Source organism: Benincasa hispida, chromosome 3 (assembly GCF_027475165.1).
Source record: "Benincasa hispida cultivar pf3 chromosome 3, pf3_genome.v1.1, whole genome shotgun sequence".
Taxonomy (NCBI): domain Eukaryota; kingdom Viridiplantae; phylum Streptophyta; class Magnoliopsida; order Cucurbitales; family Cucurbitaceae; genus Benincasa; species Benincasa hispida.
Window position 1 is genome coordinate 8,563,838 of NC_143480.1, and position 26,898 is coordinate 8,590,735.

Consider the following 26,898-nt stretch of genomic DNA (forward strand, 5'->3'; position numbering starts at 1 on the left):
TTTTAACAAAAAACAAATTATATAAAAAGAATTGAATTAAATTACAATGAAACCATGAATGAAAATAAATTTAAAAAAAAAACACAAAACATGCAAAAATATAAAGGGTCAAATGCGGAAGCAAATTTTGGTTCCTTTGGCACTATCACGGATTCCTCTTGTCAGTCGCCCGAATGTCCTTGCCCTTACCTAAAAAAAAAATAAAGATAAAGGTTGAGTATAAAATACTCAGTAAGTGATCCCATTACCGGGATCAAACTATGCATCCACGAGCAAAGAAAGAATAGCCCATGGCTCATACAGCTACATCAGTTTTTGATGATGAAAGGAAAACCAAAAGATGTACTATCTTACCTTGAAATACATGTCTAGCGGCTCGTAGGCACACCGTCAAACATGATAATAACATGAACGTGAAATCCGTCGACCCATGCATGTCTAGCGGCCCGTAGGCACACTGCCAAACATAATAATAACATGAACGTGAACCAATCGACTCACGCATGTCTAGCGGCCCGTAGGCACACCGTCAAAACATGAAACATGAAAATAAAAGTAACATAAACATAAACCTGTCGGCTCACGCATGTCTAGCGGCCCGTAGGCACACTGTCAAACATGATAATAACATGAATGTTAACCTATCGGTTCACGCATGTCTAGCAGCCCGTAGGCACACCGTCAAACATAATAATAACATGCGTCAAGGCGAGACAATAAACCGCTCTACTGGTCTATTCATGCATCACATACATAATATCAGTACCGATTAGAAATTTTAACATGCTCACAATAGTTGTAATTGTTAGCATAAATACTCTATATCTATATTGAATAGATAAATCCTAGAATCATTCATGTCAAATTGTCAAGAATATATACATACCGGATTTCATTGAAAGATTTATGATGACTCTAAAGTGGCGGCTATTATCTTTCTCAACCAAAGCTCCAAATGCCCTAAGTGGGATCTCTCTCTAGATGGGATTCAAGAAAGACTTGTTGCTTTGGTATGTTGGGGACTATAGCCTAAGGTCTCTTTATATACTAGTTCAATTAGGGTTCCCATTAAACCCTAATTAACTAGGAATGTGCTTCTACCCATTAAGACCATACTCAATTAGGAATCTAGGGCCTTAATTAATTAGATGCCCAATCTAATAAAATAACCCAATATGATAAATTATTAATCCACATACATAGCCCATACTTTAATTAAACATATTATTATTTAAATATGTCTAACAATCTCCCACTTGGGCTATGTCTATGTACCTAATATAATTAAATCACATAAACCTTAAGCGCGCATAAACAGGTTATTTCAATAATAGAATTCCCTTTTAGTTCAATATGGTCTATCTCCTGTATTAGCATGGAATCAAGGCGCTTTCGTCACTACCCTTGCAACTAAACCTTCCTTGATCACCAATTCCAATATATTCAATGACATAGATCAAGTATGGACGGATAACATGGAAACTGCATGCAAAGTGATCTAGATCATGCCTGTTTCCAACTGGTCCAAATTCCTTAATGAGATCATTCTAAAAAAACTTATGCTAAACTGCATGCATGATAAACAAGTTCAGATAATAAAACATAAACCATCAACTTTATTCTATATAGAAAATAAACAAAATAAGGTCAAAGAACATCCTCAATAACAAACTCCTACTAAACCATGGAATCAGAAAAGTGACTAACACCCATATGAGCAACATGCTCATGAAAAACTTTAGGTGGTAAACCTTTAGTCAATGGATCTGCCACCATAGAGTTTGTTCCTATGTGTTCTATCGAAATTTGACCATTCTAAACTCTTTCTTTAACAATCAGAAACTTCACATCTACATGCTTTGACTTCGTATTGCTTCTGTTGTTGTTGGTACATCACAACCGACTTATTATCACAAAATAATTTTAGTGGTCTTTCTATGCCAACCACTATCCGCAGCCTAGTGACAAAATTTCACAACCATATTCCATGATTGGATGCCTCATAACATGCTATAAACTCCGCAGCCATGGTAGAAGAAGCCATAAGTATTTGTTTAATACTTTTCCAGGATATAGCTCCTCCAGTCAACATGAAGATATAGCCTGAAGTGGATCGCAAAGTGTCTTGACATCCAACATAATTAGAATCAGAATACCCAATGATCTCCAAAACTTCTGATCTCTGATAAGTGAGCATATAATCTTTTGTTCTCTGTAAATACCTCATAACCCGTTTGGCTGTTTTCCAATGATCCATCCCCGGGTTACTCAAATACCTACCTAACACTCCAACTATAAATGCAATATCTAGACGCGTACATACTTGGGCATACATTAGACTTCCAATGGCCGATGCATAGGGAACCTTCTGTATCTCCTTAGTCTTGAGTGTGGTCTTGGGGCATTGACCTAAATGAAATTTATCATCTTTAGCGATCGGAGTATCTCCTGGCGCACAATCTTTCATGCCAAATCTACTCAAGATCTTTTCAATGTAGTTCTTTTGTGACAATCTCAAAATACCTTGAGAACGATCTCGCAGTATTTCAATTCCTAATACAAAAGAAGCATCACCAAGATCCTTCATCTCAAAATTTCTTTTGAGAAATCTCTTAGTGTCATGTAATAAACCTACATCCTTACTAGCTATGAGTATGTCATCGACATATAACACTAGAAAGATTGATTTACTCCCACTGAACTTGTGATATACACAATCTTCCACAATGTTCACCTCAAAACCAAATGAGGCTATCACTTCATGGAATTTGTGATACCATTGACGAGAGGCTTTCTTGAGACCGTAGATGGATTTCTTTAATTTGCACACCATAGACTTTGAATTACCAGACACAGTTTTCTGGTTGCACCATATAAATCGTCTCATCAATGTTCCCATTGAGAAACGCGATTTTTACATCCATCTGGTGTATCTCTAAATCAAAGTGAGCTATTAGTGCCATGATTACCCTAAAAGAGTCTTTCGATGAAACCGGAGAGAAAGTCTCTTTGTAATCAATGCCTTCCTTTTGAGTAAAACCCTTTGCAACAAAAAGAGCCTTTATTCTTTCGATATTGCCATGTGAATCCCTTTTGGTTTTAAATATCCATTTACAACCTATGAGTTTCACTCCTGATGGCAGTTCGAAAAGTTCCCAAACGTCATTGTCTTTCATGGATTTTATTTCCTCTTCCATAGCACTTATCCACTTTTGAGAGTTAGAACTTTGTAAAGCTTGTTGGAAGTTGATTGGATCATCTTCCATTACGCCTACGTCATCCTGATGTTCTTGAAGAAACATAATATAATCATCTGGAATTGCACTTCTTCTCTCTCTAGTAGATTTTCTTAATGGCAATTCTTGAGGTTGTTGAGTTTGAACTTCAGGTTCAACAATGGGGACTTCAATGTTGTCTTGTTCTATAATTGGTTCAACAATGGAGTCAGGAATTGAAGCCTGAACATCATTTATAATCACATGAGGAAAAGAAATCAATTCCTCTTCAAAGACAACTTTCCTTATATTATCTTCCCCCCCAAACTCAACATCCTCAAGGAATCTAGCATTTCCTGTCTCAAACAATGATCTAGAAGTGGGATCATAAAACTTGAAACCCCGAGAGTGCTCAGAATACCCAACAAAATAGCAGCTAATAGTTATTGAGTCCAATTTTCTTTCATTAGGCCTATAAGGCCTAACCTCAGTTGGACAACCCCAGATGTGAAGATACCTAATACTAGGCTTCTTTCCTGTCCATAGCTCATAAGGGGTTTTAACTACTGCTTTACTAAGTACCCTATTAATGATATATGTTGCAGTCTTTAGTGCCTCACCCCAGAGGGATTCTGGTAGAGAAGAATGACTAATCATACTTCTTACCATATTCTTAAGTGTTCTATTTCGCCTCTCCGCTACACCATTCATGCTGGGTTTTCCCGACATAGTGTATTGTGGGACGATTCCACATTCCTCTAGGTATTTGACAAAGAGCCCTGGGCGTTGTTCACCCGATCCATCATATCTACCGTAATATTCACCACCACGACAGATTTGATAGCCTTAATTTCTTTCCAAGTTGAAGTTCGACTTCAGCTTTGAAATACTTGAAAACGTCCAAGGATTTAGACTTCTCATGAATTAAATATAGGTACCCATATCTTGAATAGTCGTTTATGAACGTAATAAAATATTGTTGTCCATTCCAAGAGGCCGTAGGGAATAGACCACAAATGTTTGTATGTATTAGTTCTAAGACGTCTGAGCATCTGTTGACACCTAATTTTCTTATGTTTGTCTGTTTTCCCTTAATACATTCCACATAAACGTTGAAGTTACCTAAATCAAGGGAATCAAGAATTCCATCTGACACAAGTCTCTGAATTCTCTGTTTAGAGATGTGACCTAAACGCTTATGCCATAACATAGCGGAATTCTCATTTAATTTACGCTTTGTACCACATGAATTAGATAACAGGATCTTGTTAAATGAAGCAAAAGAATCAAGCATATATAGATTATTAATTAAAGAACCGGTACCAATAAGCTTAGAATCTTGAAAAAGACTAACTTTATTATTTCCAAAAGAACAAAAAAAACCAAATCTGTCCAAACTGAAAATAGAAACTAAAGTTCATCTAAATGACGGTACAACAAAAGTCTCATTCAGATCCAAATAACAACCAGTTTTTAAAAGTAGTCTAAAATTTCCAATAGCTTCAACTGGAACTGCTTTGCCATCGCCCACATAGATGAATCTTTCAGCATTACTTAGTGGCCGGCTCCACAGACAACCCTGCATTGATATACTTATGTGAGTAGTAGCACCAGAATCTACCCACCAAGTATCTGTAGGTACAGAAGCTAAATTATCTTCAGAACAAACCAAAGTAAGAAGTTTACCCTTCTTTATACGCCACTTGGCGTATTTGGGACAATCTTTCTTGAAGTGACCTTTCCTTTTGCAGAAAAAACAAGGATTTTCAGTAGCTTGTTTCTTGTTTTTATTCTGCTAAGATGTCCTTTCTGCAACATCCATAATTTTCCTTTTCTTCTTATCACGAGAGCATGTTGCCAAATGAGTACTTTCTGTCCTTTCTCTCTTAATCCTATCTTCTTCTTGCACACATTGTGAGATAAGCTCATTAATACTCCATTTATCCTTCTGAGTATTATAGCTTATCTTAAACTGAGTGAATTGTGCAGGATGAGAGATAAGTACCAGATGCACGAGTAAATTTTCATTTATCTTGATATCAAGTGCCTTTAATTTACCTGCGAGATTAGACATTTCCATAATGTACTCCCTTATGTTTCCATTGCCCTTATACCTCATAGAAGTTAAAGAAGTCAAAAGATTACTTACTTCCCCTTTCTCATTTTTAGCAAATATTTCTCAATTTAAGCAAGAAACTTATTGCCATTTTCACTTTCCGTGATAGAGCACTGAAAAGACTCCGGAATGGAGTGCCTAATGATCATCAGACACATGCGATTTGACCGTTCCCACTTCTCTATATTAGCCGTATTTGGCTATTCCTCAGTAGAAGTAGGTTTATCGGTCCTTAATGCAAGGTCCAAATCCATACACCCAAGAAGTATCTCTAAGCTTTCCTTCCAAATCTTGAAGTTCGATCCATTCAAGCTTAGAGATACTTCTCGGGTGTATGGATTTGGACCAGAGATCCATTCAACTTAGAGATTGAACTCAAATTTCCAGATATTTGAGTAAGACCAACTGAAACAATAAACAACAAAATATATGCTCACAATAAAATATAACAAAATAATTTCACATATGTGGTGGGCCTCTTTAACAAGATACCTAACACAACATTGATGTCCAACCTTTGGGCAAAAATACCAACTGTAAATGGTACTCTCAACGTAGTGATCAAAGTACTAACAATTAACTCTGTCGAAAAATAGCCTTTCTTTGGATTGACTATTTTTCACATGAGCAATCCTTATAATTTTCACATACTATTGCCACATGCATACCCACAATTTGGCCAAATAATTATCTTCCTTTGGGCCGATAATTATCCGCATAAATTTATGAATATGCACATTTTATATTTTAGAATTAAATTAATCTAGATAACAGAGGCTACTTTGGTAACATATTATTTTGACCAACTCAATCTAAAATATAAGACACAATAATATAATAATATTATTGTACAAAAATAAAAGAGGAAGACACCAAATAGTCTTTACTAATAATATTCACTTAATAATTGCATACACATAATATAACTGAAGTAACACAAACATGTGAATATCGTCAAATATTATTATCAATCATGTTTAAACTTAATCCACAACATGATCAATTAATCTTGAATCCACAACATGATTAATCAAATTTAACCTTAAATCATCAATATGTTAGTTTAAATTAGATCTACAAATGACTATTCAGATACCCATTAAATTGCAAGTCGATGCAATAAATCAAACTAATTATTAAACGCAAATTCATAATTTTAGCTTCAGATCAAGTAGTAGTCACCAAAACCATACTAAAAGCAAAATAGTTATAACATTGAGTTGTAGTGAGGAAACAAGAAATTACTTGGACTTCTGGAATCGGCAAGAACAATTTAATTAAAAAAAACTTTCAGACCACCAAATTCCTTGAATTAAAAAAGCTATTGGCAGGCGAAAATTGTTGTGAAACCCACGCACGCACAGCCGACAAAACCAAAAATACTTTAAATCTTTGAATTCTTTAAACCAAAAATACTTTATTCCGCCGATGAAACCAAGATTTAAAGAATTAAAGATTCTATAAGTTCTTTACTGAAACCAAAATTATATATATAAAAAAAAACCAATGGAAAATAAATTTAAACCAACAATCCAACATGAAATTCAGGCTCTGATACCACTTGTTAGCATAAATACTCTATATCTATATTGAATAGAAAAACCCTAGAATCATTCATGTCAAATTGTCAAGAATATGTACATACCAGATTCCATTGAAAGATTTATGATGACTCTAAAGTGGCGGCTATTATCTTCCTCAACCAAAGCTCCAAATGCCCTAAGTGGGATCTCTCTCTAGATGGGATTCAAGAAAGACTGAGTGCTTATTGCTTTGGTATGTTGGGGACCATAGCCTAAGGTCTCTTTATATACTAGTTCAATTAGGGTTCCCATTAAACCCTAATTAACTAGGAATGAGCTTCTACCCATTAAGTCCATACTCAATTAGGAATCTAATAAAATAACATAATAGAGCCCATACTTTAATTAAACATATTAATTAGATCACATAATAGAGCCCAATCTAATAAAATAACCCAATGTGATAAATTATTAATCCACATACATAGCCCATACTTTAATTAAACATATTATTATTTAAATATGTCTAACAGTAACTGCCATGCAACTAGCAAAACATAATGTCAAACAAATTCATACTCTAGAGTCCACCAAGTAACTTGATAGGTCTAATCTAGGTCGCCCGACACGAAGGCACCGATAATAGTATCACATACCTCAACTTGGTCACAAAAGTCCATGCAAATAATCCCTTAAAACCTTTGGAAAACTTGAATCAATCCAAAGTTGTGGCTTGGTCCAAGACAAATTTAAAAACTTGATTCAATTAGCCAATTTGATCAAGAATTAAATCCAAAATCAACAACTTACTTTTTCCACTATTACTCTCAATCCAAAAGAATAACCAACCAACTTACACAAAACTTACCCAAACTAAAACTCTCAAAGAGAATGGTCTTTTCTTTGTTAGCAACAGCTCGAAATCTTCAAAAAACCAAATCCTGAAATTCGACACAATGGGTAACAACTAAAATTGTTTCCAACACCGAGAGACACTTAAAAAAACTAAAACACCAACCTTGCCCAAAATAATCCAATTCTTACCCAGTCTAAAAAAAAAAAAAACAGTGGCAGCGAACGGTGGCAGAAGCAAAACTGGATAGCGGGGCTGACGTCGGCAAGACAGCGTTGCTTGTGGCAGCGACGGAACGGCAAGGAGGCGGTGCTGCTCGCGGCGGCGAAACTGGTAGCGGCTGGAAGGTGAACGGTGAGGTGATGGCGGCGGCTAGGGTTGGAAGGAAAAAAAGAAGAAAAAGAAGAAAAAAAAAGGGGGGGGGGGGGGGGGAGGAGGAGGTTGTTGCGCATGAGTTGAGGAGAGAGAAAAAAAATCACTTTTTCTTTTTTTCTTTTTCTTTTCTCTTTTCTTTAACCTTAACCAAATTAAACTCTTTCCTTTTCCCTTTAAAAAAAAAACAAATTCCTTAGTTATCTCCCAAAATATATATACTAATATATATATTTCCTTTTCCTTATAAAAAAAGAATCTAATAAACACAATTAATTATCTCCTTAGATAATCAAATCTCCCAAATACAAGCCAAAATAAAACTCAATTAATTCCAAATAATTAAATCATATTTAGCTTAGCCAAAAACATAAATCTCATATAATTTATCCAAGTAGCCAACAATAATAATAATAAAAAAAAAACTTAATTACAAAATAAATCAGGATGTTACATTCTACCCCCTTAAGAAACTTTTGTCCTCGAAAGTTTGAATTCTGAAAAAGCTCGGGATAATGCATCCTCATGTCGTCCTTGTGCTCCCACGTGGCTTCCTTGAACTGGTGATTCTGCCAAAGAACCTTCACCAAAGCTATCTCCTTGTTGCGCAAAACTTTCACTTCCCTGGCCAGGATTCGAATGGGCTCTTCTTCATTACTTAGATTCTCATTTAAATGCAAAGGCTTATAATCCACAACATGAGATGAGTCTGCTACGTACTTCCTCAACATGGAAACATGAAAAACATTGTGAACTATAGAAAGAGATGGGGGCAAGACCAGCCGGTATGCTACAGGGCCAACCCGCTCCAAGATCTAAAATGGCCCGATGAAACGAGGGTTCAACTTACCCCTCCTGCAAAACCTCAACACTCCCTTCATAGGTGCCACTTTCAGAAACACCTTTCCACTTACCTCAAACTCCAGATCCTTACGCCTAACATCAGCGTAACTCTTTTGTCTGCTTTGAGCCGTCAACATTCGGGCCCTAATCTTCTGTATTGCCTCGTTCGTGGTTTGTACTAACTCAGGTCCTAGTAATTTCCACTCACCAACCTCATCCCAGCATACGGGTGACCTACAACTTTTCCCATAAAGGGCCTCAAATGGTGACATGCCAATGGTTACCTGATAACTATTATTATAGGCAAACTCTATCAAATGCAGATGAGAGTCCCAACTCCCTGCAAACTCTAGTGTACAAGCACATGACATATCCTCCAGTGTCTGGTTTAAATGCTTAGTTTGACCGTCGGTTTGTGGGTGAAAATCCGTACCCAATGCTGCCTGAAGGCTCTTCCAAAAGCCGGAGGTAAATCGAGGGTTCTATCAAACACGATGGACAATGGTACCCCGTGCAATCTTACCACTTCTTTCATATACAACTGGGCCTACCTACTCACTGAATATGTAGATTTCCCTAGAATAAAATGTGCCAGCTTGGTGAGTCTGTCCACTATAACCCAAATTACTGTAAAACCCTTCGCCGTTCATGGCAGACCTACAATGAAGTCCATCGAGACATGCTCCCACTTCCACTCTAATACGCTGAAAGGTTGCAACAAACTTGCTGGCTTTTGTCTTGGGGCCTTTACCTGCTGACACACTAAGCACTTACTGACAAACCCTGCTATCTCCACTTTCAGGTTATTCCATCAATAGCAACATTTTAGGTCCTGGTACATTTTGGTACTGCCAGGATGTATTGAAAATGGGGAGTTATGAGCTTCCCATAACAGATCGTTCTTGAGGTCACTATTTGCTGGTACACATAAATGTCTTCAAAAAGTAAGACCATTATCTGCTGACAAGGAAAACTCACCACCCTGTCCTGTCTTCACCTGTTGCGCTACTTCAATCAAGTAAGGATCACTGCGTTGAGCAACAATGATCCTTTGCCTTAAACTTGGTTGTATCGACAATTGTGCTAACTGCGCAGACACCTCCCGTATCTCCACTGCTATCTCGACCCGCTCAAGGTCTTTACATAAACGACTCTGTCTGGTGATAAGGGCTGCTGAATGGGCTACCTTCCTACTTAGAGCATCCGCCACTACATTTGCCTTTCCTTGGTGGTACAGAATCTCGCAATCATAATCCTTCACTAGCTTCAACCATCTACGCTGCCTCATGTTTAACTCCTTCTGAGTGAAGAAGTATTTTAAACTCTTGTGGTCGGTGAAAATCTATATCTTCTTGCCATACAAGTAGTGCCTCCATATTTTTAAAGTAAAAACAACAGCTCAAAACTCCAAATCATGTGTGGGATAATTCAGTTCATGGTTCTTTAACTGGCAGGAGGCATAAGAAACTACCTTACCTTGCTGCATCAACACGCACCCCAATCCTCTCTTGGAGACGTCACTATAGATAACAAAACCACCCATCCCATCTGGTATGGTGAGAACTGGGGCAGTAACCAACCTTTGCTTGAGATCTTGAAAACTATCCTCACAAGCCTTACTCCAAATAAAGAAAGCTCCATATCTGGTCAACCGGGTCAGAGGGGTGGCTATACAGGAAAAGTCCTTCAAAAAATGACGATAATAGCCCATCAACCCCAAGAAACTATGTACCTCTCCGACTGTGGTAGGACGAGACCAACTCGTGACTGCCTCGATCTTTGCAGGATCAACAGATACACCTTCCTTGGACACCACATGCCCTAGAAAAGTCACCTGCTTTAACCAGAACTCGCACTTGGAAAACTTAGCATATAATTATTGCGCCCTCAAGGTCTCTAGAACCTTTCGTAAATGTTCCTCGTGCTCCGCCTTTGTTTTGGAGTAAACCAAAATGTCATCTATGAAGACTATCACGAAGGTGTCAAGAAATTCCTTAAACACCCTGTTCATTAGGTCCAGAAATACTGCAGGAGATTTGTCAACCCAAATGACTTCACGACGAACTCATAATACCCATACCTCGAACGAAAAGCTGTCTTGGGAATATCACTGTCCTTTATCCTCAACTGATGATGCCTCGACCAAAGATCAATCTTAGAAAACACTGTAGCTCCCTGCAACTGGTCAAACAAGTCATCAATCCTGGGAAGCGGATACTTGCTTTTTATAGCCACCTTGTTTAGTTCCCTGTAGTCAATGCAGAGCCGTAATGACCCATCTTTCTTTTTCACAAACAGCACTGGCGCACCCTAAGAGGACACACTAGGGCGTATGAAACCCTTATCCAACAACTCTTGCAATTGAACTTTGAGTTCCTTCAGTTCTGCTGGGGCCATTCTGTACGGAGCTTTCGAGATAGGAGTTGTGCCTGGCTCCAACTCGATAGCAAAGTCTATCTCTCGATGCGGCGGTAGACCTAGAAGTTCCTTTGGAAAGACATCTGAGTAGTCACGTACCACTGGCTCCGAAGTCAAGGAGACCTCAGGCTCTCTAGTGTCGACGACACTAGCCAAGATACTCTAGGTACCCTAGTTAAGCATCCTCTGGGCTTTCATGGCAGAAATCACTTTGGGCAGGACCACGATCCCCGCCCCTTTAAATTTAAAGCTGGCTCCCGTGGAAGGGTTAAAGATCACCTTCTTGCGAGAGCAATCTATACTGGCATGGTTAGCAGCTAGCCAATCCATGCCCAAAATCACATCAAAATCCCGCATGTCCAAGACTATTAAACTCACATCCAAGGTATGACTCGCTATTACAATCTGACATGCTTTTATCTTCTCCTTTGCTAATATAATTTCTCCAGACGGAGTGGAAACCGACAACACATAGTGTGAAGGCTCTAGTTCTAACATGGCATGCTTAACAAACAACGATGATATAAACGAATGGGATGAACCCGAATCAAATAATACTAGTGCGTAATGCTCCAAGATTGGGAGCGTACCTGTCACAACAGTGCCTGCTTTCTCGGCTTCCTGCCGGGTGGTAGAGTAAACATGACCTTGCTGATGCTGAGGCCTACCCGAACTCCTCTGATCACAACCTACAAATTGGTTCCCAAAACCGAACGTGCCTCTAGCAGGACATCTATCTATCGAGTGCCCCTCCTGCTTGCAATGAAAACAAACCCCAGTGCCTGCCAAACATCGACCCTAGTGACGTCTTCCATACGAGCTACACACCGGTCACATTCTCTCTACCATACCCGCCTCGACAGCCTGCTGCCTAAAATGTCGAAGCAGTCTGTCTGAACCTTGAACCTTCTGATGGGGGTAAGGCTCAAAAGCCTTTTGATCTATCTTCCTCTTTTGACCTGAGGCCAGTCCCGCCCCAAACGCTCGTGAAAACTCATCTCTTGACTGTGGGTCCACCTTAGCTGCCAAGCGAAGTGCCTCAGCATGAGTGGTTGGTTTGAACGCTCACACGATACCTCGTTTATTTTCTTTTAGGCCTTGAACAAACCTTTCTGCCCTCATAGCTTCCGTGACGACAAAGTCCGGGGCAAAATGGGATAAGGTGTCAAACTTCTGGTTATACTTCTCCACTAACCTGTGTCCCTGCCTCAGCTCCAAGAACTCCCTCTGCTTATTGTACCTCAGGTTGGCAGAGAAGTACTTCGCGTAAAAGCGCTCCTTGAACTGCTCCCATGTCACTAGATCCCCTTCTACACCCAACATCCTTTATGCCGACTGCCACTAGATCTGAGCCTTGTCGGTAAGCATAAATATGACACACTACACCTTCTGATCTTCTGGGCATTTCATATAACGAAAGATCGTTTCAATCGAGAAGATCCATAATTCTGCGTTAGTAGAGTTCTTTAGTGACCCATTGAAGGTGCTGGGGTTGTACTTTCTGAAATCTCACAAATGCTTGGCCTCCACCGAAAGGCCCGACATGCTTTGGTTCTGGATCATGTTCTGATTCTGGACTTGTGGCATCTGATCCTATGGTGGTGGTGTCTGATAGAACTGGGCAAACTGGGTCATTCGTTCGTCCAACATGTCCTTCACCTTACCCAACACAGCTGATGTATCTGCTTCCCCAATAGTGGCTACCCAATCGGTAACCTCTACTGGAGCGACGGGGGTGGGCTACGTGGTCGTGTGCTGAGCTCTACTTCGTGTCCGGGCTCGCGGCCACCTTGACCCTGAGGGGTCCCTAGGCTGCAAGAAATCCTCTGGTACCGGAGGGTCCTGAACTTGTGCATCTTGAACTTGTGGATCCTCATCATGAGGATCTTGATCCTAAACTGACGGATTCTGCTCTACGGGAACACGCCCCATTCTGCTAACCTTATGACTGCCTCTTCCCCTAACACGAACCATTTTCCCGACAGTTATTCGCAACCACCCCTTAGCTACTTTCCTTACTAGCACAAAACACATCAATTGTAATCATAAATGCTACTAACTCGGGTGCATATTATTCTAAATACTTCTCATAAAGAACATACCTGGTGACGACGAAGAATCCGTTTTGTCAAAGGAACAATCTGAACTTACATAATAAGTCAATCTACAGAACCCCAAAACACGGGCTCTGATACCAACTATAACACCCCAGGCCTAGGATTTGGACAACTGTAACACCCCAGGCCCAGGATTCAGAATCCGGATTCGACACCTGATGGCCTCGGCATTCCCCTGCGTCCCCTGTGACCTGGCTATGTCATCATCCCTTCTTCCCTTACCTCGAATGCTTTTTAGAAGGGATTGCTCCAAGCTAAGCATACTTAACTTTAGAGTTCTTATGATTGAGCCACCGAAAAGGAAGATGCACCTTGTTGGTATAGGTAGTAACTTTCAATTCTTTTAAGCCTTTCTTAACCATACTTTCATGTCCTTAGGATTCCTCTCATTCGGATGTGATCTAAGTTCATTCATGTACCCCTCCTAAACTCGGGTCGTTACATGCCCACCAGCTTTCGCTTGGTTCGTCCTCGAACCACATCTTATTGGGAGAGATTCCACTCTGATACCAACTGTAACAACCCCACTTTCTAAGACTACTAAAAAGGGGATCGCTACTGCATGCATGCATAAATATTCTCATTGAAGAAAATAAAGTAAATTAAAAAAAAATAATCATAATCTTGAATAAATGTTATGACATATCTCAAAATCTTAAATCGTTCAACCCGGGCATCCTTTTTAACAAAAAACAAATTATATAAAAAGAATTGAATTAAATTACAATGAAACCATGAATGAAATAAATAAATAAATAAATAAATAACAAAACATGCAAAAATATAAAGGGTCAAATGCGGAAGCGAATTTTGGTTCTTTTGGCACTTCACAGATTCCTCTTGTCAGTTGACCGAGTGTCCTTGACCTTACCGAAAAAAAAATAAAGATAAAGGTTGAGTATAAAATACTTAGTAAGTAATCCCATTACCGAGATCAGACTATGCATCCACGAGCAAAGAAAGAATAGCTCGTGGTTCATACAGCTACATCGATTTTTGATGATGAAAGGAAAACCAAAAGACGTATTATCTTGCCTTGAAACACATGTCTAGCGGCCCGTAGGCACACCGTCAAACATGATAATAACATGAACGTGAACCCGTCGACCCACACATGTCTAACGGCCAGTAGGCACACCGGCAAACATAATAATAACATGAACGTGAACCAATCGACTCACCCATGTCTAGCGGCCTATAGGCATACCGTCAAACATGATAATAACATGAACGTTAACTTGTCGGTTCACGCATGTCTAGCGGCCCATAGGCACACCGTCAAAACATGAAGCATGAAAATAAATGTAACATGAATGTAAACCTGTCGGCTCACGCATGTCTAGTAGCCCATAGGCACACCGTCATACATGATAATAACATGAACGTTAACCTGTTGGTTCACGCATGTCTAGTGGCCCGTATGTACACCGTCAAACATAATAATAACATGCGTCAAGGCGAGACAATAAACCACTCTACTGTTCTATTCATGTATCACATACATAATATCAGTATCAGTACTGATTAGAAGTTTTAACATGCTCATAATACTTGTAACTGCCATGCAACTAGCAAAACATAATGTCAAACAAATTCATGCTCCAGAGTCCACCAAGTAACTTTATAGGTCTAATCTAGGTCGCCCGGCACGAAGGAATCGTATCACTTACCTCAACATGGTCACAAAAGTCCACGCAAACTAATGCTAGCTAGGCTGTGAACTTTTAAGGGGTACCTTTGGAAAACTTGAATCAACCCAAAGTTGTGGCTTGGTCCAAGACAAATTCCAAAACTTGATTCAATTAGCCAATCTGATCAAGAATTAAATCCAAAATCAATAACTTACTTTTTCCACTATTCCTCTCAATCCAAAAGAATAACCCACCAACTTACACAAAACTTATCCAAACTAAAACTCTCTGACGAAGAGAATAGTCTTCTCAAACCAAATCCTAAAAATCGACATAATGGGTAACAATTAAAATTGTTTCCAACACCGAGAGACACTTAAAAAAAACTCAAACACCAACCATGCCCAAAATAATCCAATTCTTACCCAATCTAAAAAAACCAGTGGCGGCGAATGGTGGTAGAAGCAAACCTGGACGGTGGGGCTGACATCAGCGAGGCGAGCGGCGGCGACGAAATGGCAAGGAGGCTGTGCTGCTCGCGGCGGCTGCTTGTGGCGGCAAAAATAGCGGTGGCGAAGAGCTCACGGTGGTGGCTGGAAGGCGAATGATGAGGTGATGGCGGCGGCTAGGGCTAGAAGGAAAAAAAGAAGAAGAAGAAGAGCGGGGGGGGGGGGGGGGGGGGGAGGGCTGCCTGTGGGTTGAGGAGAGAGAAGAAATTCACTTTTCCTTTTTTTCTTTTTCTTTTATCTTTTCTTTAACCCTTTTCATAAATATATATAACCAAATTAAACTCTTTCCTTTTCCCTTTAAAAAAAAAACAAATTCCTTAGTTATCTCCCAAAATATATATACTAATATAGATATTCTCCTTTTCCTTATAAAAAAAGAATCTAATAAACACATTTAATTATCTTCATAGATAATCAAATCTCCCAAATACAAGCCAAAATAAAACTCAATTAATTCCAAATAATTAAATCATATTTTAGCTTAGCCAAAAACATAAATCTCATATAATTTATCCAAGTATCCAACAATAAAAAAAAAAACTTAAGTACAAAATAAATTAGGATGCTACAAAGTGAATCTATTCTAAAAAACTCGAGACCTAAAAATGTAAGTTTTAAAAATCCCAGGGACCAAACACACATATTCTTCAAAACTCGGGTCTAAAAATGTACTTTATCCTTTTTTAAAAAATGCAATTCAAAGAAGAGACACATTTATAGACTAATTTGTGACCACTCGAATAGTCGTGTCTCTTTCTTCAATTTGGTTATTTATGAAAAGACATACACATTCATGAAATAATGCAACTCTACTCTAATAGTCACATGCTAAATCAAGTCTAAATAAGATGAAGGGTATACAATCAAACTGTCAAACAAGTTATTGAAAGCATATATGAGATTACCAAGATAAAATATTAGGCTAATTTGGTCTTAGCTTAGAGGCCTTGGAGGACCTTCACATACAACCCAACATACAAACATAAGACTATTGGGTTGTATATCCTAAAACTCGTAGTTTGTAAAATTAAACATATTCTATATGTAATAAAAAAAGTTATTGAGGTTTATTCAATAAAACTGATATTGAATATGTAAATTGCAATTGTATACACTAAATCCAATAAACTAATATCCATGACTATTACATGAGTACTTGGACTTTATGTGGAGACATAAGAGCGGATCAAGTTCGAGTAGATAGCCAAAACGGTCTATAGTATATGGATAAGGTTGGGTACCTTATTCTAGAAACACTATTGGATGCAACCCACTTTGTATTTAGTACAAACGATGTGATCCTGAATCATTCATGTGGAGACATGCGAGTGGAGGCGTCCTATGTAAAGAGTTTGTATAAGATCAGACCGAGAAATAAGTCACTCTTATTTTATAGCATTGTTTACTGTTTAAGACTGACTATTTCAAAGCGATGACCTAGATAACTTGACCTTAATCCTGAGCTAATTATGACCTTCTGTTTATTCGGGATTATCCTTAGATTTGCATGGGTGAGGGTTGGCTCAACAGGATCAGCTCAATAAACCTCTCATTTCAGGGGTAAGACATGGTAGATAGCTGGGGACATGGGGTACAAGATGGAACTCATTCCTACCCACTTTTAGGGATAGTAGAGAGGTTGTTCCCTTAAGTACTGACCCTAGGTCTTTAATAATGGGTCTCATCCTCTTATTGGCCCGAGAGGGACTCGATTTGGTGATTAGATCACAAATCAATTATTCATTAGAGGATCAACGAAACTTAAGGAGCAAGATGTAATATCGGAGGTAAAACAACTTTTGACCCAACTGTTATTAAGAACAACCCGTGAAGAGTTGACTTACTGATTATGGTTATATCGAGTGAACATAATATATCTACAGTGAAGAGAGTGTAACTATTGGCCTTTAGTGGTGTGACTCGGTAGTTAACGAATGTTGGTTAATTATGTTAAAGAGTTTAGCCGATTAATCTCGAATCGTTGGTCCCCCTACTAGCTCACAAACGGATTAAATCTTAGAATAGCATGATGAGTAAATTTGAATTAAGAGAATCAGTAATTATATACGATATAATTATACGTTTAATTATCGAATTAAATGAAACTGGAGAATTAGAAAATATTTAAATATGATTTAAATATTATATGAATAAAGATTCATACTTGGTATAGGTGTTTTATTATTTAATATTTGATATTAAGTTAATTAAGAATTGATTTTAGAATTAATAATTTTTCTATTTTAATTTTTGAAATTAGATTCCATTTTTTTTATTAAGATCCTTTTTTTTTAAAAAAAAAATTAGATTTCAAAATTTAAAATTTATTTTTTAATTAAAATAAATTAATATTAAAATTGAAAAAATAAGGGCTAGTGGTTTTTTCCCACTTAATCTACAATGTAACACCTAAATTCCACTTATGTGGAATGTGTTTGGTGTGATTTAGTTGGGTGCATAACTGAGTGGATTAAAAAACCCATAAGCTTTCAACTAAGTTTGACATGCAATTTTGAAGAAATAGCTGAGACTTTGAATGAAGAAGTTCTTCAATAATTAGACACCAATCCAAAATATTCTCCAATTTTTCCCTCAAAATTCTTCTTATTTAGATCCCACTATCCAATCTAAAGGCTTAGAGAATAGTAGAGAAGATCAGAGGTGGTTTACAACTTGTTAAAGAGAAAATTCTAGATTTGAAGTTTCGGTGGTAAAAGCACTTCTTGTGTAGTTCGTGTGTGCGACAGTGAAGAAAAAGAACACTCCAGTTTTCCCTTTTTGCTTCTCTTGATTGTTAATTTAAAAAATATAGAGTTATGGTCAATAGTTTGTATTAGGCTATTTGGGTGAAATTTGTAGCTCGAGTTTTAGAACCTTTTACAATCTTTATCATAGTAAAACATGCAGTTGCAGAATACTCAAGTTTCGGGAGAATCAGTATATTTTCATTATTGTTTTTTTCCCCTTTCTCTTAGTTATTGCTATTTTATGATTGTTAATCTTTTTGGATAACCTGTGGAAGTGAGAATTTTAGATGTAATATAGTTTTCCGCTTTTTGTTTATATCTAACTATAAATTTCCAAACAGTAGAAGTCTAAAAGGTTTGGTTGTAAAACCAAAACTAAAGCCAAATCAGAAAGATCAAATTTGTGATTGAATTAGTGAAGAAAATTTTGAAGAAATGAAACCAATGAAGTCCATAATGAGGCGGTCGTCGCTGAGTCGACCATTGGGACGATGGAAAGAAGGTATCACTGTAAGGGGAAAAACAAGAACGGGTTGGATCGTCAGAAACACAAGCGTAGAACTCACATTTAAAGGTGCATCCTATGATCAGAAACCTAGGTATAAGGCAAGGTTGGTTGCAAAGGAGTTTACTCAAAGAGAAGGAATAGACTACTCAGAAATTTTCTTTCCAATTGTCAAACAAACCTCCATAAGACTTCTCTTATCCCTGGTTGTTCAAAATAACTTAGAATTGTATCAACTACATGTGAAAACTGCCTTCCTTCATGGACATCTAGAAGAGACAATCTATATGACACAACCTAATGGATTTGAAGTTAAAGGAAAAGAAAATCTCTATTTTTTACTCAACAAGTCAATCTATAGGTTAAAACAATCACCTAGGTGTGGTACAGAAGGTTCAATGACTATATTTCTAGCATTAGATTCAAAAGAAGTTCATTTGACATATGTATTTATGTAAATACAGGTTCCTACAAGGACAAGGTTTACCTACTCATATATGCGGATGATATGTTACTGGCAAGTAGGTCCAAGGAAGATTTAACCGTGTTAAAAACCTCTTAAAAAAGGAGTTTGATATGAAAGACTTAGAAGAAGCAAGCAAGGTCCTAGGAATTGAAATCCTAAGAAATAGGGAGGAGCCTGTTTTAAGCATCAATTAGTTCAACTATCGTGAGAAGATCCTAAAAAGATTCAATATGAGTGATGCTAAACTTATGATTCAATATGAGTGATGCTAAACCTATGAGCTTACCTATTGCTCAACACTTCAAGCTATCCTCAGCGAACTCTCCTAAAGATTCTGACCAAGAACATAAAAAACAGATGTCAGTTATACTCTATAGTCAAGTAGTAAAAAAATAAATGTATTTAATGATTTCTACCAGACCTGATCTCTCATATTCAACTAGCCTTGTTAGTAGATATATGTCTAACTCAGGTAAGAGACATTGAGAGGCTACTAAATGGATACTAAGGTACTTAGTTTGGTTTAAAAACTCAAGACTAATCTACCAAAAATCAGCTGAACCAAAGTTCGGACTATATGGATATGTGGATGCTGACTATGCTGGTGATTTGGACAAAAAGAGGTCCCTAATAGACTACCTATTCCTTTCTGGTCCTAATCTAATCAGCTGTAAAGCAACACTATAACCTATAGTAGCTTTATCTACAACAGAAGCTGAGTATATGGCTTTAACAAAACAATTAAATAGGCATTGTGGCTTAAGGGATTGCTGAAAGACTTTGGAGTAAATCAAACAGTGGTAAAACTCTACTGTGACAACCAAAGTGCTATCCATCTATCCTGAAATCCACAATACCACACTAGAACTAAACACATTGATATAAAGTATCATTTCATCAGAGACAAAGTAAAGACAGGGGAAATAGAAATCTTAAAAGTTCACACATCAGAGAATGCAGCTGACATGTTGACAAAGCTAGTTTCAAAACTTAAACTGGTCAAGTGTCTAGAACAGGTTGGTTTTGAACTTCCAGACATAAGGTAAACAAAATGGTCAAAATCAGGAAGATCAGAAGATTGCAAGGCATTAGAATCAATGTGGAGAATTTGAAGCAATCGTGACTCAAATACCTCAGCTAGTTTAGTTTATAATTAACTTCATCTTGTAACGGTCTATTAGTATATGTTATTAATACCACTGGTCAGAAAACAAAATAGAGCAGTTCATAATTTCTATTTTTCTGTAAACAAAACAAAGTCGTACGCAATCTTCAAAGTGAAAAGAACGTGAATCTTCCCGTGGACGTAGGCATCTTGACCGAACCACGTAATCCTATGTGTTTCTTCTTCTTCTCTTTATTTTTTTCTTTCGATTGACATCAATCTTTTTGCAAATCGCGTAAACACAATCTTGTCATCAAATTGTATCGATTTTAGAGTATCGAGTTGAATCACACATCGATTTTCTTCTATCGAGTAGCATCGAGTCCGTCGTTTTTGTCTTTGAGTTACTTCGAGTGAAGATCAAGGCTCATCGAGTAGAGTCGAGTATCAATCAACATTCATCGTGTTCCATTGAGCAAAGAACAGAAACTCGTCGAGGATAGAAGGAAATTTTCATTGAGCATCGAGTATCTAGCATCGAGAATTTGACAGTCTTTCTTAGTCATTTCTTCGTCATCTCAATATTGATCTTGAATAATTGGGCCTAGAAAAGTTTGAATAACCCAACAAACACTTCTCCAAATGAACCCATATGTACATAAACTCTTGAGCCGTCTTATTCTTCAGCATGAACATGAGCAGATTCATGTGCGATCTTGTTCCTTGCAACCCCGAGCCCTTGGCAACTTTCAATTCCAGTGACAAATAGAACTCACGATTGGACAAGCAAACCCATGAATTAATATTGTTGCGACATTCATACCTTAAAGCGACAAATGATCGTTCCGTTCGCATCTGGAATGGCTATTGGAAGAAGTGAAACGACGACCTTGAGCAAAATAGGCAACTTAAGATGAGATGGATGACGATTGCTGGAGGAAGTAAAACGGTGGGTAGGGAATAAGGCGGAGATGGAGGAAGAAATAAGCGGAAAGAGGAAAATGCCACCTCATTACAAAAATAATAAACTATCATATATTGGGCCAAATCAGCATGTGGTATAGTCACCAAGTGTCACATAATTCTATCTTTAGCTAACAAATCTAACAGTCAAACTTTGATCCATGACCATTTAGATAATTTCTCAAACTTCAAGCATAACATATTCGTTTTGAAACTTCAAGGACCCTTTTCATTAGTTTACTTAAAAAAAAAGTGTGTTGTTTTTTCTTCTTTATTGTAGCATGAAGTTCAAGTGAGAGTCTTTACATCGAATAAGGAGTAGAATTACCAACAAGGGCGAGTTTGGGGGAGTTGTGTGAGAACTCCACTTTGTTATTTGACCCAAGAAATTCTTAAACCCACGGCTAAAAAACATCAGTAACTTATTGACTTTTTAAATGTAAACTCTACAACTAAACAACTTCCTTCAAACTTGACAACTTTCCAAACTCAACAATTACTAGACAAAGATTATGTTTTGTTTAATTTTTGAAGTGTTTGATTTTGAAAATAAGTCATGTTGAAAAAAATTGAAGTGTTTCACAATCACTCAAAATAGCTTTTAAAATACTTTTAAAATATATTTTAAACAGTTTTTATAAAAAAATTAAATAAAAATGACTTTTTCAAAAAAAAAAAGAAAAAGAAAAAGAAACATATTTTTCTCTGAACAATCTAAACAGATCTTAAACAATTTCATTTCATATCCCAGATGCTCTCTAAGTAGCTAAGACAAATGTCAATGTACCCCGCAAAGGCTGGAGTACTGAGAAAAACACATGCACCCAACAATGATTGATAGTTAAACATAAAATATTTAATTGATTGGACGGTGTAAAATGTCACTGAAACCCATAACCCAAGCATTTACAACAAAACCAAAGAACAGAGCAGGCTTTCCTTTTGAACATGCAACATACAATGAATGAAAAACTCTGCTATTTTTATTCTCTTTATTCACCATTTGATGTTACTCAACAGGCAGTTACTGAGGATTTGGAGGGCGACCGTTGGCAGAAGCTACACGAGAGCCCCATTCTAGTAGCTCTTTACTCGTGTCATCTTTGTGCACCAAAACTTCGATGAAACACAAAGATTCTTTGTGCTCATCGTTCGCTGTCGCAATTGCTTCTATTAGTTCTTGCTCTGTTCGTACCTGTAAGAATCGAGTAAAAGTTGAATAAACACTCAACTCAAAAGCTTAAACTATGACCAATGTTTGAGTTAAAACTTTGGGCTAACCTTGGCAGTCCAACATTTTCCTTCACCATTGTGGATGGCATCGACCAATCCAGTATAATTCCAGTTCTTGATAACATTGTATGGACCATCATGAATCTCTACTTCAATCGTATATCCGCCATTGTTGATGAGGAAGATGATTGTCTTTTGCCCACATCTAATCATTGTTGAAATATCTTGTGCCGTAACCTGAAAACCCAAAGATTTAACATGGATTTCAGATTCTTAATTTCGAGTTATATAAATCAAATACATTCATCTAACTAACCACAAACCTGGAAACTCCCATCACCAATACAGGCAATTATACGCTTATCTTTAGTGGCCTGAGCATATCCCAAAGTGGCTCCAACTGACCATCCAATAGATCCATATTGCATTTGGAATTCATAGCTGAACACAGCCACACAAAAGGGTTACGACTCTGCAACTCAAAAAAGCTTCCGAAACCATATTATGAAATTGACAAATAAAGAAAGTGAGAAAACGTAAACAGTAAAAATCAACATAGTGATTTCTGTGATTCACTAACAGACAAAGGGAGAAATCAGTTTATTATTAGCGAGATCATGTGCTTATTAGCACTAAATAATAAATTCAAGGCATTCTACAACTGAATAACCAGGCTCACCCGCAATTTTCAGGAAGACGAAGCTTCTGACAGTTGAACCATGAATCACCAGTTTCAGCAATTACCGCAGTGTCACCGGACAACATTTGCTATTGGAAATTAAAAAGGAAAAAAAAAAAAAAAACCCATCGTCACGAAATTTGAAACTTTATCCTCTAATCATTCAAAGTTTTGATTTTAATTCCATGGCTGACCTGAACATGTTTGAAGAGAACATTGACTCGTAAAGGTTCGTCCTTTGCACAGTTGAGAGGCATACCAGGAGGGACATATATTCGGTGATGATTCTCAAGAGCAGTGGGGTTTTTCTTCAATCTTTTGGCCAATGCAGTTAGAAAATCAGCCATGAAAACCCAGCCAAAGGATGGGCCATTGCCGATGGTCACACGGTTCACATTCACCATCACAGCTTTCTCTTTTTTGACAAGCAAAGAGTACCCAACAGAGCTGTAATCATTGAAAATAGGCCCAACAAAGACATAAGCATCAGCTGATTCAACTATCTCCCCACAGAAACTGGTGCTCACAGCACCCCAATACGTCCCTATAAACTGTGGATGGTGCTCTGGCACCAGCCCTTTCCCAGACGGCATAACCGCAATCGGATATCCGCTTGCATCCGCGAGCTCGACAAAGGCCCGTTGTGCCTTTGCCACTCTTAGCTTGGGACCCCCCACAATCACTGGCTTCACTGCATTGTTCAGAAAATTTGCAGTTGCTTCAACTGCTGCGTCCAACCCCCATTGGTTGCTTATTCTGTGACAACAGTAGTGAATCCAGAATTTTATGTCAGATGACACAAATTCTCAAACATATATATACTTATAAATGTATTGATATTGAATATAACTTTCAATTGAAGCAATGGTCATTAGCAAACTATAACCAATCATCATTCTAAAGGAAAGGGAATATAATTGAAGAAGAATGATCATACTTTGGAGCAAGAAAGAAGGGAACAGGATCTCTAGCAAAAGTTGGATGAGAGATTCCAGGAAGATTGCAACTTATGCTGATATAAACAGGTTTGCTCTCCTTTAAAGCAGTTGAAATCGCAGTGTCTATCAACTCGTGCGCGTCGTCCAAATCATTCACAATTGCCTGCCACATTACCACTTAATAAACTCAACTAAACCATATTAGAGGCACATTAACTACTCATTCACTTTTGTCGAGTTTAATGCTTGAATTGACACTTATTCAGCTTCTTAAGTAAAACCCAAAAGCAGATTTCCATTAAAAAAAGCTTTGAAAGATCTGAGAGATACCTGGTAACAGGTGACTGTTTGAAAACATCGAAGCTCTTGGGTGAAATCAGGAAGGCCAATTGTATGATGCAAGATCCTGTTAGTGCCGTAATCGTTGGAATTTGGGCCACCCACAATGCAAATCACAGGCAAATTCTCACTGTAAGCACCAGCAATAGCGTTCAACACGCTAAGCCCACCAACAGTGAAAGTGACAACACAGGCACCCACGCCCTTGGCTCGAGCATAGCCATCGGCGGCGTAGCCGGCGTTGAGCTCGTTACAGCAACCGATCAAGTTGAGTTGGGGCTCGGAGATCAAGTGATCCAAAAGGGTCAAGTTGAAATCCCCAGGAACAGAGAACACATCACTGACTCCAATCTCGACGAGCCGCCGAGCGAGGTGACTGCCGAGCGTGCCGCTTGAGGCATTGGGAGCCACCGGCACTGAAACTGAAGTGGGAGGAGCCCCAGAGCCAATTGAAATAGCAGATTCCATGTGAATAAACGTAAGTCAGAGGTTTAAAAGTTCTGATTTGAAGTTACTATTTGTGGGTGGTGTTCTTATTATAGGATTATTGAAGAATGGGGAAAGCTCGAAACTTCGAGATGGGTTTCTGAAAACCGTGGGCGTCGGGATGATTGATAAATTCTAAAGTGAAACTTCATCATTTATCCTCGTCTAAAAAACAGGCCAACTTTCTAAACAGTGGATTCTTTTGAATATGTTAATTTTAAAACAAAACCATGACCGGTTTACAACTTGTTTGTCAGCACTGTGGTTTTGGCTCCAGACGTTTAAAATAATCCGACTTTTCATGTACCTAATAGCAATTAGCAACTTGCAATTTTGGGGTGGAGCTCAACATAGAAAGAAAGATCTTGGTCTAACCTGGGGCAGGGTGCATCTGATTATTCCTAAAAATCTCTTTTTATAATGGGAGATATCTCCTCTGTATTATCGTTGACTGTTGTGGTAATGAGGTTTGACCCCTGTTTCAAACCTGAAACCAAATGTGATGCCGCTGTTTATGACGACTGTCATATGAAAATTCTTGCCTGTTCTTGTGCTTTTGTCAAAAGAATGAAACTTCTCGATGGTCAGATCAGAAATATAGTTCCTTTCTTTGTGTATCCATTGTTTCTGCCATCGATGAGCCATCAAAATAACTAGCCTTTCTGAATTGGCCCATTAATTAGGCCGAGTAAAAGGGAAGAGTCGATGATGTTGATGTTATTTTATAGAAGTGTTTCCCACGTAGATGATCTCTACTATTAAACTACAACTGGGCCGGAATGCACTTCAAGAACAGATCCTTGGATTTCAACAAGTTCAATTTTCCATACTGACCGTTGATCAAATGGATGCAAAATAATTTGTTGAGGCAATACATCGAACAGTTGGGCGAAATGTCTATTCCATTTCCAGCCCGGTTTTTTAGAGTTTTGCGTGCGAATCCTTTTATACAAAATATTCCTTGCACAATTTTATCAAGCTTGTGATTAGAAAGGGTTGGATAATTGATTAAAATAGCTCATTTTAGGTTTCTTTTTGACAAAAGGCCTTGGAAAACAAACTATTTTTGGACTCATGATGACTCATAATTATAACTTAATATTACAAATTGTACTTTTCATTTTCATCATAAATGTCACGGTGAACTTCATATTTTCAAAAAAATAAGTGGTCTTTTACCATTTAATCCTCCAAACATTAAAAAAAATTTAAAAGTGAAAAACTTTTCATATTTCACCAACTTCTAATTTATTTTTAATAATTTCATTTCTCTCTCATCTTTTCATATCCAACTCACATTTCATATTCTTCAATTTCTCTCTCAAAACTCTTGCTCTCTTCTTTCTGTCGCTGCCTCTCTCTGTCCACCTTGCCACCGTCACCACTTCCCTTTGTCGGTTGCCATCGTTGTCATCTCCCTCCATCCATATCCATCCACCTTGCCACCGTTGACGATGCGCCTACCAGGATCTAGTCGTCGCCTTCTTCTTTAGATGCGGTGTATAGAGCAAATCTTCCAATGTGGGGTGAGCAGATTCAACACATCTTTGACATGTGGCGAGTAGATATGGCACATGGCTGTTTTTACGACGTCGGGCTAGGAGATTTGTACGACGTCGGACTAGGAGCGTGGGGTGATTTTTCCGGCCTAGGCAAGCAAATTCTGCGTGGGGCGAACTAATCCAACATGGGATAAATCATTTGCTTGGAGTTCTAGATGACGACGATCGACGGAGGTATATATGGTGGCTTTTTTTATATATACTATAATATATACTATCATACGAGTTTTTTTTTATATATATATAGGTGATTTTTTGTTTTCAATATATAGGTGGTT

At 38.0% G+C, this 26,898-nt stretch overlaps 1 protein-coding gene across 1 annotated transcript; it reads right to left on the reverse strand.

Moving 5' to 3' along the window:
• Positions 1-22,217: 22,217 nt before the first annotated feature.
• Positions 22,218-25,744, reverse strand: LOC120074501 (pyruvate decarboxylase 1). Its single transcript, XM_039027650.2, has 7 exons — positions 24,564-25,744; positions 24,233-24,396; positions 23,490-24,051; positions 23,296-23,384; positions 22,940-23,057; positions 22,665-22,853; positions 22,218-22,578 (listed from the first exon to the last, which is right to left on the reverse strand). The coding sequence occupies exons 1-7, from the start codon at positions 25,038-25,040 to the stop codon at positions 22,408-22,410; spliced, it is 1,770 nt and encodes a 589-aa protein (XP_038883578.1). The 5' UTR covers positions 25,041-25,744; the 3' UTR covers positions 22,218-22,407.
• Between the last annotated feature and the right edge of the window lie 1,154 nt (positions 25,745-26,898).

Excerpts from the sequence above, each read along its gene's own strand:
- LOC120074501 (XM_039027650.2), bottom strand. The coding sequence starts at position 25,040 with ATGGAATCTGCTATTTCAATTGGCTCTGGGGCTCCTCCCACTTCAGTT. Across the intron at positions 24,052-24,232 it reads CCCTTCTTTCTTGCTCCAAA|AATAAGCAACCAATGGGGGT; the intron begins GTATGATCATTC and ends CTGTTGTCACAG. Across the intron at positions 22,579-22,664 it reads GAAAATGTTGGACTGCCAAG|GTACGAACAGAGCAAGAACT; the intron begins GTTAGCCCAAAG and ends CGATTCTTACAG.